Source organism: Nannobrachium achirus, assembly GCF_963921795.1.
Source record: "Nannobrachium achirus genome assembly, chromosome: 17".
Taxonomy (NCBI): domain Eukaryota; kingdom Metazoa; phylum Chordata; class Actinopteri; order Myctophiformes; family Myctophidae; genus Nannobrachium; species Nannobrachium achirus.
The window spans coordinates 56,167,358-56,181,926 of NC_137824.1; the positions used below are offsets into that span (position 1 = coordinate 56,167,358).

At 42.0% G+C, this 14,569-nt stretch overlaps 1 protein-coding gene across 1 annotated transcript in view; it reads left to right on the top strand.

The window, feature by feature from the left end:
- The first annotated feature begins 2,346 nt into the window (after positions 1–2,346).
- Positions 2,347–14,569, top strand: part of ssrp1a (structure specific recognition protein 1a) — a 41,662-nt gene continuing 29,439 nt past the window's right edge. The window contains exons 1-3 of the mRNA XM_080745454.1: positions 2,347–2,403; positions 6,251–6,333; positions 13,766–13,951. Of these exons, the coding sequence (XP_080601580.1) occupies positions 6,280–6,333; positions 13,766–13,951 (240 nt within the window). The 5' untranslated portion in view covers positions 2,347–2,403; positions 6,251–6,279. The remainder of the gene's footprint in view (positions 2,404–6,250; positions 6,334–13,765; positions 13,952–14,569) is intronic.

Sequence of the window (14,569 nt, forward strand, 5' to 3'; positions counted from 1 at the left end):
GCTGTATTAAAGGAGTAGTTCACCCCCACAATGACTTCTTTTTCCTATTGATTAGTCACGCCATGGAGACTTGGGTTCAATCACATTCCTAAGACAAAATATATCATTATAGTAAATGTACCCCCATTGATTTCGGATGGGGACCCAAATGCATGGCCCTGGATGGGGATGCAAATAAGGCCCTGGACTGGGACCCAAATGCATGGCTCTGGATGGGGACGCAAATAAGGCCCTGGATGGGGACCCAAATGCATGGCCCTGGATGGGGACGCAAATAAGGCCCTGGATGGGGACCCAAATGCATGGCCCTGGATGGGGACGCAAATAAGGCCCTGGATGGGGACCCAAATGCATGGCCCTGGATGGGGATGCAAATAAGGCCCTGGATGGGGACCCAAATGCATGGCCCTGGATGGGGACGCAAATAAGGCCCTGGATGGGGACCCAAATGCATGGCCCTGGATGGGGACGCAAATAAGGCCCTGGACTGGGACCCAAATGCATTTGGGTCAGAATCAATGGGGTTAAATTTAGGGTCAATGATCGAGTCAATTTATCCCCATTTATTCTCACCCAATTACATTTGGGTCCCCATCCAGGCCCAGCATGCATTTGGGTCCCCATTCAGAATCAATGGGGGTGAGTTTACTATAATCATTTTTTTTTGTCTTGAGAACGCAACAAATGCAAAAAAAAAAAGTAAAAAGATCATTATGGGGGTGAACTACTCCTTTAAGCTAAATATCCTTTGATGAGCAGTTAGCCTTTTTGATTTAACAAATTCAGTGACACTTGAAGATTTGATTAATTGTTTAGTTGAGTAATGTTGAACATTATGTTGAAGATGTTCTTTCATTTGGTTTATCCTTTTTTCGTTTCACTATTATTCATTAAAACCTGGAAGATTATCCCAGAATCTGCACTCTTTGAGGATTTAATTTTGAGTTTATCATGCTGGATAATATGAGCTATAATTCAGGTCAAGACAGCATACACAATACACATAGGTCAAGACATGAAAGAAAAATAAAAACTATTGTAGGACTTATTCTAAAAATACCATGTTCAAGACATAGTCTGTTTTATTGTGTTTACCAGTGATGGAAAGTAAGTACATTTAGGCTACTGAAGTACTGTACTTAAGAACAATTTTTAGGTATATGTAGCCTACTTTTGAAATCTATTTATTTGAAAACTTTAGTTATAGACCTATAGGCCTAAATATATTTGGCCATTTGAAAATCTACAAGTCATGCGATGCATTGTTGTGAGCTTGTAGATCTGCTATTTTCAAAAGATTCTTATAGGGCTACATTTGAAAACATAAAATAGGACATTTTGCATAATGAGTATAGGTCTATAGGCTACTTTCTACTTTTGGATCTATATGCACATTTGGATACCAATACTTTTGTACTTGGAATTCCGGATTTTTACTTATAATGGAGTACTTCTACATTCCAGTATTGATTGACTACTTTTACTTGAGTAAAGAAAGTGAATACTTTTCCCACCACTGTCCGACACTGAGATGGTCATTCATTGGGTCGAGCAAGGTAGAAGGTGTTGCTCATGCCACCCAGTGGCAATCGGTAGCTATTGCAGTCTGTTCCGACCCTTTTTGTTTTCAAACAGGGACAAAATGTAAAATAGAATTTAAAAATAAAATAAAATAAAAAGAAAGATGACTACTTTGTTTCGGATTTTTTGAAAACTTGAAAGCCTTTTTGGTCATGTTTTTTGAAAATGTTTTGAAATAATAATTCATTATTATTAATTATATAATAATAATAATAATAATTAAAAACAAAATGTAGGAAGCAAAAAAAAAAAAATCAGGGACCCATTAAAATTGGTCCCGACTCCCGACCCACTGTTTGGGAAACAAAACATAGACCGTAAAAAATATAAAATGTGCTAAAATGGACCAAAACCTGACCATACCGTACCGGAAGTAAATACTAGCACCATTTCCTTTGCTGTGAGCGATTATTGCTACCGTAGGAGACGGTGTCGCATAAATTAGAAGGCGCGGCTTGTGATTGGCTGGAGCGGAGGTCTGGAGCGCTCGGCTGTAGTCACTTGGAGCGCGCGGTGACATGCCTAAACACTAACCCAAAGTCCAAAACCCCTCAGTGAAACTATGCCTAACCCTAACCTTAACCTCAGTAAAACTATGCCTAAGGCTAACCCTAACCCTAACCTCAGTAAAACTATGCCTAAACCTAACCCTAACCTCAGTAACCGGCGAGTAGCCGACGCCGGTGAACGGAAAAGAAGCGCTCCTTCCCCCACCGTCTCCTACGGTAGCAATAATAGTATAGCTTCCTGCGACGTCAGTGTTAGCCCCTGATGCTACACGCGGGAAACAGGCGAAGACAGTCTGCCGTGATCACACTGACAGTAAGGCATGAAGTTTATACATTATGTCGCTTTGGTTCTGTTGGCGTTTGCTTTAATGTAAAACGGGAATGAACTGCATTAGATCCAAATAGCAAATAGGCTTCCATTGGGTGTCGGGAACTATAACTATCCTAATGACTACTGTAGATCACACATTGTTGCTTTGTAAAACCTCGCTTCACCAGGCTTTCCGCAGCACCCGTGGGAAGCATGGTTTCTATTTGTGAATCAACCCGTGTGATCCGGTCTACAGCCCGCCCACTGTTTCCGGTTATTTACACGCATGCAATACATGCAAGAAACGTTTCCGTATCCGGTATAGACCAAGACCGGATCAGCGACTTGCGAAGCAACTTGATCCCAGTCTAGTTGTTCTGTAGGCTACTAACGGTGGCCTTGCATCGCTTGTTGTCGAGCGCTTGATTTGCTACAAACTGATGCACAGAGCGGGCTGTACTTTTCATATCAAAGATTTTAGGAGATTTAGCCTCTCAGACCCAAAACCTGTTGTCGTTGGATAGTATTTTGTCCACAATTCCATGCTGCATTGACGTTGGTAGCCAGGAGAGACAACAACAGACTTCTTTTAAATGTAGTAATGGAGGTGTATAACAATATTTCTTGAGCTTGTCATGAAACTGGTCCATTTGGTCTCATTTCACACTCCCAAGAGTTAAAGATCTATAAGGGTCCATTTGGTTACCAACTCCATCATTTAGCTGGGGACCACCTGGTTGGAACCTCAGGGGCCACTGGTTAGGAACCACTGTAACTATGATCAAGTCGACAACAACAACACATGCAACAATTAACATGGACACGGCTTGAAACAAAACAGGCGCACCCTTTAGCATTCCGAGTCGGCGCTAGCTTGTCTGTTTCTAATGGTCCAGCAGTGAGCAGTCTGAGCACAGCAGCACTAGTAAGTTTTACCTTTCTGTCACAAAGCCTCGACGTGACCTAATATGTGTTTTAAACTGGCTGGCATCACGTGAAACAAAATACTGGCTCATACGATTAAAATGTTACTGCTGCTACACCCTTTATGTTGTCAGGTAATCATAGCTGCTTAGCTCCCAGCACTGTGCATAAGCATACGTGGTGGAACAAGTAAAAGTATCAATACTGCAATATAAAAATACTTAATTGCAAGTAAAAGTCCGGAATTCAAAATGTACTTACATCAAAAGTATTGACATCAAAATGTACTTAAAAGTATCAAAAGTAAAAGTACTCATTATGCAGAATGTCAGATTTCAAGTTAACACATGTCTAAAATATCTTTTGAAAATGGCAGATCTACAAGCTCACAATGCTTGCATCGCTATCGCTATTTTCAAATGGCCAAAATGTATAGTTGAAGCTTTCAAATAAATGTAGTGGAGTAAAAGTACAATATTTGGATCCGAGATGTAGTGGAATTAATATAAGTAAAACTATTTGAAATTGGAAATACTCACATAAAGTAATTTACCTCAAAATTGTACATAAGTACTTTACACCACTGGTGCATAAAGCTCGTACAAGTAGGCTAACTAATTTGACAAATAAATAACGCCATACTAGATTGAAAATGTATGCAGGTTCTTTGTCTGGGTTTGATTCTTATTTTAGATTAACTTTTAAAGTGTCAATTCTAAACTGTAAAGTTTGTAGTACATACGCTTGATACACGTTTTACTTTATTACTGTTTTGTAGCAGCTACAGTTTTACTGACATGTTTTCTTCATCTTGGGATGTGATCTGGAGCATCTAATGCAGTGTTTCTCAATCTCTTTTGGCTTGAGTACCCCCTTTCCCTGATTTCTGAATCCAAGTACCCCCTTTACCCGACAACATTTTGCTCATAAAATTCCAATTAAGCCAATACATAGTGGTAGGCCTATATGATATTGATAACCCCCATTTCAAGAATATAAAATCACAATAATTAATGGAGTGAAAGAGTTTCAAACTGTGCCTCCTGAGCACTGAGCAGATGTATTTTCAACACTATGGCCAAAACATTTCAGTCCAGTTTTCATGTCAATAACTATAAAACTTTCAAGCACATCCCAGGTGCCTGGTACTATTTAATTTGGGGTGGCACCTATCAGGCTTACACCAATTTCTCCATGTGGCATCACTAAACATAACAGTACGTTTCCCCCCCTCCTAATTCAATGTTTTTTTTTTTATTATTTAACTATGAATAATATCATCAAGATTTTTTGGGGGGCAAGTACCCCCTGCAGTACCTCCGCGTACCCCTAGGGGTACACGTACCCCCATTTGAGAAACACTGATCTAATGTATCCAATAGCTTTTGCAGTGGTAGCCCCAACACTTTGGAATGGCTTACCACTTAGCCTTGCGTAGCCAGGCTTTACTCATCTGCGAAGAGAAAAGCCTGGTGACAATATAAGGCAGAAAGCGTTCAACTTCCGCCGTGTGAGCTTCCCCGGAAGTGAGCTTCCCCGGTTTTCCCCTAACGTAATTTCCGTTAAACGCAGCACTTCCGCTAGAAATCTTGGAACCAACCGGAAGGCATATTGTCTACAAGGTGCTTACCACTCTATAATAAATGCAGAGTCAGTAGATGCCTTTATTAAAGGTTTGCTAAAAACCCACTTGTTTCGGAAATATTATGGTGTGTAAAAGCTTACTGTCTTCGTGTTCATTTTCATGTACTGTGTTTATTCATTTGTATTGTTGCCAGACCCAGGGGGTCGGCCTACATAAGGCTTTGTCGGTCTGTCGGTCGGTCGGTCCCTCTTTTCCTCAGTGTCCCTTTTTTCCTCAGTGTGCCTGTGTTTGCCTCTGACTGCTCATCTGCCCCTCCCTTCCCTTGCTCGGCTGATTGCCTTGAGTGCCGTCACCTGTACGGGACCAGCTGAGTTGAGGTGGCTGACGAGCTGCTGAGACTATAAATTCCTGTGTGTTCATTTGTTAGTTCAGTGCTGCAAAACATTTGCCCCACAGCCATACTAGTGAAAACAGCCCATCTACAAGCTCACAAACATTTCCAGCTGCTCAGCCTATAAAATCCTGTGTGTTCATGTGTTAGTTCAGTGCCATACTAGTCAAAACAGCCGATCTACAAGCTCACTACGCTTTGTTGCTGAGACTATAAAATCCTGTGTGTTCATGTGTTAGTTCAGTGCCATACTAGTGAAAACAGCCGATCTACAAGCTCACTACGCTTTGTTGCTGAGACTATAAAATCCTGTGTGTTCATGTGTTAGTTCAGTGCCATACTAGTTTTCATTGCGGGTCTGGCACAACCAGGTGACCTGGTCTAGTTTATATTGTTCTGCTTGTTCATTTGCATTGTTCATGTAGTTCTGTTTTTGCTTTGTGATGTTTTTGTTTTATTTTATGTATTGTACCGCAGTGTTTCTCAACCGTTTTTCTGCATGGGTACACTTTTCATGTCCCAAGAATCCATGGCCACACCAACATAATATGGGGGTATAAATATCGTCACTGTCGGGAAGAAACCTTGGCTTGTATCTCCAAGTTTCAAATTTGTACGTTTCTTTGCAAAGTAAAGTCCTGCTTCATCATACAAGGATGTCTGTCGCACAACAGTAGTGAAAACGGCAGATCTACAAGCACACAACGCCGTGCTTGTAGATCGGCTGTTTTCACTAGTTTAAATCATTTTTAAAATTATAAATACAATACTGGCTTTCAAGCAGTTTCAAAGGGCAGGCACACTTGACCCTTCTCAGGGGCACACCAAAGGTCCCCAGGCCCATTGGTTGAGAAAGACTGTTGTACAGCACCTGTCCTTGTGACTTCTGTTTTGAAAGGCGCTTTATAAATACTGTTACCTAATGTACTGTATTTTCACCTCTCTCACAGTAGAGCATCGGTCGTGGCCTGTGGACGAGATGGGAGACACACTGGAGTTCAATGAGATCTATCAGGAGATGAAAGGCTCCTGGGTCAGTAACTGAACATACCTGCTCACATTATGCATGCATCCCCTGAACGTCATGTCACATAACACAGCTATTCAGTCTATGCTAGCGTACAAATGGACTCATAAGGAAGGGTCCCTTTGGTTCCATTTGTATGCTCTCAGAGTTAGAGACCTTTTAAGGGTCCATTTGGAACCCCCTCCAGGAACCCAGAGCCCACTTTTGAGAACCACTGCTTTCAAAGATGCCACCTTCTCCCTTTAACCTCTTAAAATCACTCCTGTGTACAGCATGCATACTAGATTATATTCACACAGCGGCATAGCTGAATGGTTAATAGGGCAGGGGTTTTCAAAGTGGGTGACGGGGCACCCTGGGGTGCCGTGACGGCAGTCCAGGGGTGCCTCAGAATAATTTGATGATATTTGGAATTCAGCAATATCACTACATCAATATCACTTCACCATGTGGAGACCTGATTTGCACTGTACTTGATGAGTTATTTTTCCATCTACGGCCTACTACTCTTCACCAAAAATAGCAGATGTACAAGCTCACAACTCGTCACGTTGTGACACGTTGTGAGCTTGTAGATTTTTGGTGAACCTTCCCCCCCGGAATAGGGATACTGGGTTTCAAGTGGTTAAACGTCAAGTATAAAATTATTTTCAGTCAGTTCTGATGGAAACTGATATTTCTCCCTGACCTAGTCTACCGTATCTCAGGTGAAAAGATGTGCATATTTGCGTCGCTTATGTAAGATTCTTAAAATTAACAGTGTAATTCAGGGGTGCCGTGGATGAAAAAGTTATTGCGACCGTAGGTCGCATTTACTACCAAAACCTCCACAGGCTGTCCGTGAGTGAGTCCGTCAGTCACACGTCACACTCTTGCCCTGCTCATATCTCCGCAACCGTTGCCCCGATCCATGCCAAATTTTGCACACACACTCCTTACCTGCCAAACTACAACCTCCAAGGACCCCCGGAGCTCCAGGGACCCCCAGGTCCCTGGGGGACCCCCAGATGTAAAAAATGACCAAATGTGCTAAACTGACCAAATGACCACCCCAACGGGGCTGCTCACGGGGAATTCCCGGGGACCACCGACTCCTGGTGCTCCAGAACGGATGCAAAAGTGGTGCCGCCCCCAGTGGAGGACCCCCTACACTGCAGCTCACATAAAATGCCGTAACTCCGGCTAGGAGCGACCGGGACAGCCGGGGCCGGTACCTATTCGTCCGCCTTGGCGGCGCGGAGACCCCACCCCTCATTTCTCACATGGCCCTCTTCTAGCGCCACCATGAGGCCGATTCTTGCAAAACACATTTTTGGACACTGCTCCTAAAATTTTTGCCCTAAAATCACGCAAATCGGTACACAGTATGTCTACACTCATCCCATCAACATGAATCTCTCCCATATAGCGCCACCTCCAGGCCGATTTTTAAAAACACATTTTTGGACACTGCTCCTACAGATATTGCCCTAAAATCACGAAAATCACTACACAGTATGTCTACACTCATGTCATCAACATGGATCAGGAAGATTTTGGAAAAACACATTTTTGCCCTATTTGTGGAGATAAGTGACCTACGGTCGCTTATCTCCCGATTAGGGAGTCTTACTGGTTTATTTACAGGGGTGACCTGAGACAAAAATGTTTGAAACCGCTGGGTTAGGGAGCCCGCCTGGGGAACTAGAGCCCCTGGTTGTCCCAGGTTCAATTCCAGGCCAGTGTAATGTGTCCCTGAGCAAGACTCTTAAAGGACAACTCCGCCCCAAATCACTTCTAGGCTCATTTTCCTACTTATATTGATCCAAAAAGACTGTCCATGGGGTCTATTAGGCAGAAATGCCCTTGTTGTCCAGTTTCCCCAGCAGAACCCAGCAGCTCTCATGGCATAGAGTGGAGCCCATAAGCCTATCGCTTTTACACTATTTGTTGTGGTCAAAAGTGTTTTTATTTTTCATGAATGTGGTACTAGTTGTCATTACAAACACGTCCATGTCATCGTTGTCCCACACAAGCCATCACACTCGGCTAAACAGGGGTTATGCTTTTATGTGTTTTGCCAAGTCCCGTAAAAGATTCCCTTTGATTGGACAGTGCAGTCACTTTGATTGGCACTTGTGCCGAATGATCACCCCAAAACATTATTTATTAGATTGTGGTGGCTTGTGTGGGACAACCAAGGCATGGATGTGTTTGTAATGACAACTAGTAACACATTCATGAAAAAGAAAATCACTTTTGAACACAACAAATAGAGTAAAAGCGATAGGCTTATAGGCTCCACTCTATGCTATGACAGCTGTTGTGTTCTGAAGGGGAAACTGGACAACAAGGGCATTTGTGCCTAATAGACCCCATGGACAGTATTTTTGGATCAATATAAGTAGGAAAATGAGCCTAGAAGTGATTTAGGGCGGAGTTGTCCTTTAACCCCTAATTGCTCACACGCTCCTTGTGGGCAGTGATCAGCTGGGTTGGGCTGAAAATACTGAATTTCCCTCACGGGAGCAAATGGGTATCTACGATGGTGCCATTTTTGCAAAAAAAACGGGGTGGCAACGTGGTGGTATTTCATTAATTTAACACAGGGTGCCCAGGATTATTCAACATTTAATCGGCAGGTGCCCATGGCAACCCGCCATTTTACCTACCTTTGAGGTCCTGGCAAAAAAGTAATCAGAGTAAATGTAATCCAAGTATGTCCCGTTAAATTTCACGATAATATTTTCTTTCAGTCAGGACCGTTTTTTAAACAATCGCGAGCCACAGCTCTAGTAACGTCCGGTAGAGAAGGCCGTGTTTTAAACATTAACTCTCCTACTGCCAGATTATTTATTTATTTATTGGGTCTGGCGCCATCAAAAAGCGGCTTACCTTTGCGACGTTATAGTAGATAGACAGACAGACATTTATTTTTTTATTTTTATTTTTTTGGGTTGTGCAATAGTGCACTTTGGTCTGCCAGGCAGCAGAGGGCGGCGTCATGCGAGAATGAATGTGAATTTGCCTGTTATGTGTTGAAGAAGAAGAAGACCAGTCACTGGCCACAGAGCCTTACAGCCGGAGGAAATCAACAAGGAAGTGAATTGTTCTCCGTTGATCTAACGCATAATGGATTTTTTACACCATCACCGCGGAAAATGTGTTTACAGTAGACGGCCGCGCGACCCCTCATCAGCTTACAGTCATCAGACGAACGAACCGAACGAGCGCCGTATTGGCATCGAGGTTCTGTAAAAAATGGGGCGAACGTTAACGTTCAAAGCGTGGGAAGAGTTAAGGTGATTTAAAAGTTAAATTAGGAGAAAACTGCATGTTTGTGCAGCAGCGTTACAAGGAAGTAAATCAGGGAGACAGACTTCCCGGTCACGTGACTTCGCGCTGCATTTCGGGAAATGGAGTGTTTTTCGTCACCGCGGTAGCCTGGTACAGTAGCTACAGTATAGCAAACGCGTCAACGGGCACACAGAGACATCAAAGAGTTTGGCGTGTTGACACTTCGTGGACCTCTAATGAGTTAAGCCCGTATCAGAGTGTACGGTGGAGAGCTATCCACCGCAAATTTGAGGTGGAAAGCTTTCCACCTCAAGTCAGAAAATAAGTGCAGGCCATCATAGTCACGGCCCAGCGGGCCCACGGTGAAGTCCTTTACCCCGTCTAGACCGGTTCAGGTCGACCAATCAGTGAACGGGGTGTAGAGCCTGTCTGTCTGATAGTAAAAACAGAGATATGTGTCGGTACTCGCGGTGGAAAGCTCTCCACCGTGAGGAATGATGTAACGGTGTAGTTTCATGACTCAAAAAGACTCGAAAAGACTACACCGCGGTGGAAAGCCTTCCACCGCCCAGGCGACTATGATGCCGGCTTTAGTAGCCAACCTTGGAGGTGTCCATCAGCCTCGTAAAAAGACAATGTTATAGCAAAATGGCTGCTGTGTGAATATGGTCTATGGCTGCCAACACAGTGGAGCTTAATTAATTTGTTGAGGAAATGTTTTTGGGGAAATCTCGCTCTTTCGAACCGCCGTCATTTCGACAAAGGAGCGTCGGGAGGGTTAGCGACTCACCCCACGGAGGTAAGGGTTAGGTTTGGGTGTTGAAAAAATGACATGTAGAAACAGGGAAGCTATCCCATGTTCTTTCACTCCATAACTGTAGAGCACTGTGGTACAGTATGTGATGGCAAACTTTTAAAAGCCTTCAGTATATTTTGCTGCTCTAAATAATGGCCCTGATCTTAAATACATTTATTGTTAACTTGTGGTGGTATACTAAAGTGAGAATTTTAAATTAACAGGTCTTGAAAATTGGTGTTTATTAAATCTGCATCTGATTATACTGTGAAGTTCTTTGCTAAAAGTTGAATTTATGTAAAACTAGCTAACAGTGAGTGTGTACTGTACACAGTAAAATCCTTGTTATTCTAACTCGGAGTTTACAAATGGAACCTGGAACTGTTTTTAATCACTAACATTTTTTATTTCACACATTTTAACACTTATGTTGCAATGATTTTTTCTCTTCAATGTCTCGCGTTGCCATGGTTACCATAGACTTCCATGTAATTGTGCAATTGTGTAAAAAGTGCACGCCCATGCCTAGATGATGCACCACGTGTGTAGATGCTGTTCACAGCTTTCAAACAAAAAAATCCGCTTGGAAATCCGTTCAGGCATTCATGATTTATGGGCCATTATGTTTTCTTCAGATGTAAACAAACATGGCTGCCATGTTTGAAAGAATGGGTTGGTATGGGGGTTAAACATGCAATTTCGCGATCGCGATCATGCCTAATACATTTCTGGAGGTCCAAAAAAAAATTTGGAAAAAAAAGTTTTTGAAAAAAAAAAAAGTTTTTTTTTTTTTTCAAAAACGGCCCAAACTCGGGAAACTCGGGGTTGGCACAGCGTTGGTATCAATACAAACTCGGGAAACTCGGGGTTGGCACCAGATGTGTTAACAACAACCTAAAAAAAATACACATACAGGTGTGCTAGAAATTATTCAACCCCCTCTGACAAATGTGTTCATTAGTGTAACCACTGTTCCTATTACTTGGAACTTGTCAACTATGCTCAAACTGTACTTTTTGGAACATTCAGTGTCTTTGCAATTGTTTTATATCCTTTTCCTTTTTTTTACAAAGCAATAATCTCTTCTCTGAACTTTTCTGACCATTCCTTAAACTTAGCCATGTTTCTAATAGGCCAGTCAATCTAAGCTAAAAAGGGGCATGACCCAAAAGAAACTGCAATAGTAATCATTCAGGGTTTTTTATGATCCTTAGGGTCATCCAAAACACATATTAAAAATCTTCCAAAATATTCTCAGTGGATCAAGGTAAATTCAGGGGGTTCAAGTTTGGGTCCCTTCACTTACAATACAGCAAAAAATACCCTCCAAAAAGTCTTCTTTAAGTAGCATGTGAGGGGTCTAACTAGGGGGTTTTCATGATCCTGAATCCACAGCAAGCATTTGTTTGCTGTTTGTTTTGCTGTTTGGCCAAAAACAGACCCACAACACTATGGTATAGTGACGGTTTAGTGACGAGTCATCACTTTTCACACTTTTGTGGGTCCATTTTTAGCCCGAGGAATGTTTTTTGTGCAAAACAAATGCTTGCAATGGATTCAGAATCATGAAAACCCCCTAGTTAGACCCCTCACATGCTACTTAGAGAAGATTTGTTTTAGGCATCGTTTTCCTGTATAGTAAGTGAAGGGACCTAAACTTGAACACCCTGAATTTACCTTGATCCACTAAGAATATTTCGGAAGATCTTTGAGCCTAAGGATCATAAAAAACCTTGAACCATTACTATTGCAATTTCTTTTGGGTCAAACCTCAGATTGACTGGACTATAACTGCTATAATCACAGTCAACAAGTCAACAAACCTCTAGTCAGGCCAGATTGCACATATGATGCAACTATTTAAGCTCTTGATTAGTCAATTGCAGTTGATTACAGATGTTTTCAGGTATAATTAAGAGTTGAATAATTGAAAGTGAAAATGGCGTTGAAAGTGGCATTTAGCATTGAATTTGGAAAAAAACACAACAGATGTTACTTTTGAGCCATTTACATTGTTCTTGTATGATTTATGTATTTCATTCAGTTGTCATGTTGTGAATTTAGCCAATAAACCAGATTTGCAGAGAAGGGGGGGTCGAATAATTTTGAGCACAACCGTACATAGAAAACCACAAAAGAACAAAAACAACAATAAAAGACCGACACGAAAAAACATAATTTTACATTCTTTTTTTTAATGCTTTTTATTGCAATAATTTCAATTTTACATTTCATATTTCACATTTTATATCCATAGATGCAATTATTTTCTTTTCTCTTTTTTTTATATAACACGTGCAAAAAAAACAAAAAAACACCACCTACTTAACTCACTTACTGCCAATTTAAAATGCCCCTCGAGTGGCACTAGTGCCAGAAGCCTCCATAGACTCCCATGTAATTTATAGTGCACAGATCATGCACGCCCATGCACAGATCATGCACCATGTTTGTGCAGGCTGTTCACAGCTTTCAAACAAAAAAAAAAGATTGGAAATCCGTTCAGGCATTCATGATTTATCAGCCATAATGTTTTCTTCAGATGTAAACAAAAATGGCTGCCATGTTTGAAAGATGGGGTTGTATGGGGGGTGGAACATGCAAAATCGCGATTGAAATCATGTTTACTAGATTTAATTGGGTCCCAAAAAAAAAAAAAAAAAGATTTTTTTTTTTTTTCCTAAGTAAAAGTCGCCCAAAGTCGCTTGGCAGGGAACTCCATAGTGAGAAAGTTGCTCTAAAAGTCGCCTGGCACTGTATGAGTTAACAACACAATAGGAATACATAGAATAAAATAAAAATAAAATAAAGAGGCTTTTTCGTTTGACGTCTGTGCCTAAAACACCCTTGGTCTGAACAAAAACACAAAACGAAATGGATCGAAAACAAAAAGAAGAGGGGTTATGTGGGCATGCCATCCTTACTTAAAAGATACGCGGCCCACCTCTTTTCAAAAACGTTTTCCTTACCATTAATTCTATATGTCACCCTCTCCATAGAGTACATGTCCTCCACTTTGTCCAACCATTTATCCACCCTGGGAGGTTCCAAACTTTTCCAACCCCTTGATATTTGTTTGAGTGCTGCATGTAATTCTCAAAATCCAGAAGAGATATAGATCTCTGCTCTGCAGGCTTTTGGGACGTGTTCCCAGAAGTATATTGTGGTTTTGTAAATTTAAAACTCTCCCAAATATTTGTTCTATTATTTGTGTCACTCTTGACCAGAAAGTTTGTATTTTGGGACATGTGAAAAAAATATGGGTGTGATCCGCATAGCTCTCCCCACATTCCCTCCAGCAACCGGAGTTTGTAATTTTACATTCTTACGCCGCTAATTTTACTGTGTGCCCTTCTGTCACCGCAGAACGATGGGCGCCTGCGTTTCAGCAAGCAGAACGTGGTCTACAAGAGCAGCAAGACGGGCAAGGTGGACAACATCCCAGCTGGGGACCTCAGCGTGGCCCAGTGGAGACGTGTGTGTTTGGGACACGGCATCAAACTGACCACTAGCACCGGGCACGTCTACAAATATGATGGCTTCAGAGATACAGTAAGTCTGTGCTCCTGTGCAGGGGTAGGAAAGTGGGACTGAGTTACCAGGGCCCAAGGTGGAGAGGCCCTAGTAACTTTAGCTATTGAAAAATAGCAGGTATACAAGCTCACAGCGCGGCACCGAGTGCCGCGCTGCAAGCTTGTAGATCTGCTATTTTTTTAAAGTCGTGAAAATGTGCGCAAATCTTTGAATATATGTATTCTTTTAAGTGAACATTTGTTGCTCAAATTTTGCTTCTGGGGGGTCTCTGGAACTAAATATTTTGAGATGGGGGGGTCCTTCACATGAAGAAGTTTGAGCATCACTGACCTGAAAACATAGGTTTCTTGGCACACATTTTCACGATTTTTCAAAAATAGCAGATCTACAAGCTCGCAGCGCGGCACTCGGTGCCGCGCTGTGAGCTTGTATATCTGCTATTTTTCAATAGTTAACATTCATGGGGGGACCGCAGTGAATCCTTGTACCCAGGGCCCAGAACTTGGTGTGACGCCCCTGCTCCTGTGCATGTGTGTACTTGGCACTATGGATTCAGTTAGTTAGGGGGAATTTCTCACCTTTGCTTGTGTGAGAGACTGTGATAGAGTTGGAGTAGTAGTCACAATCCCATTATTA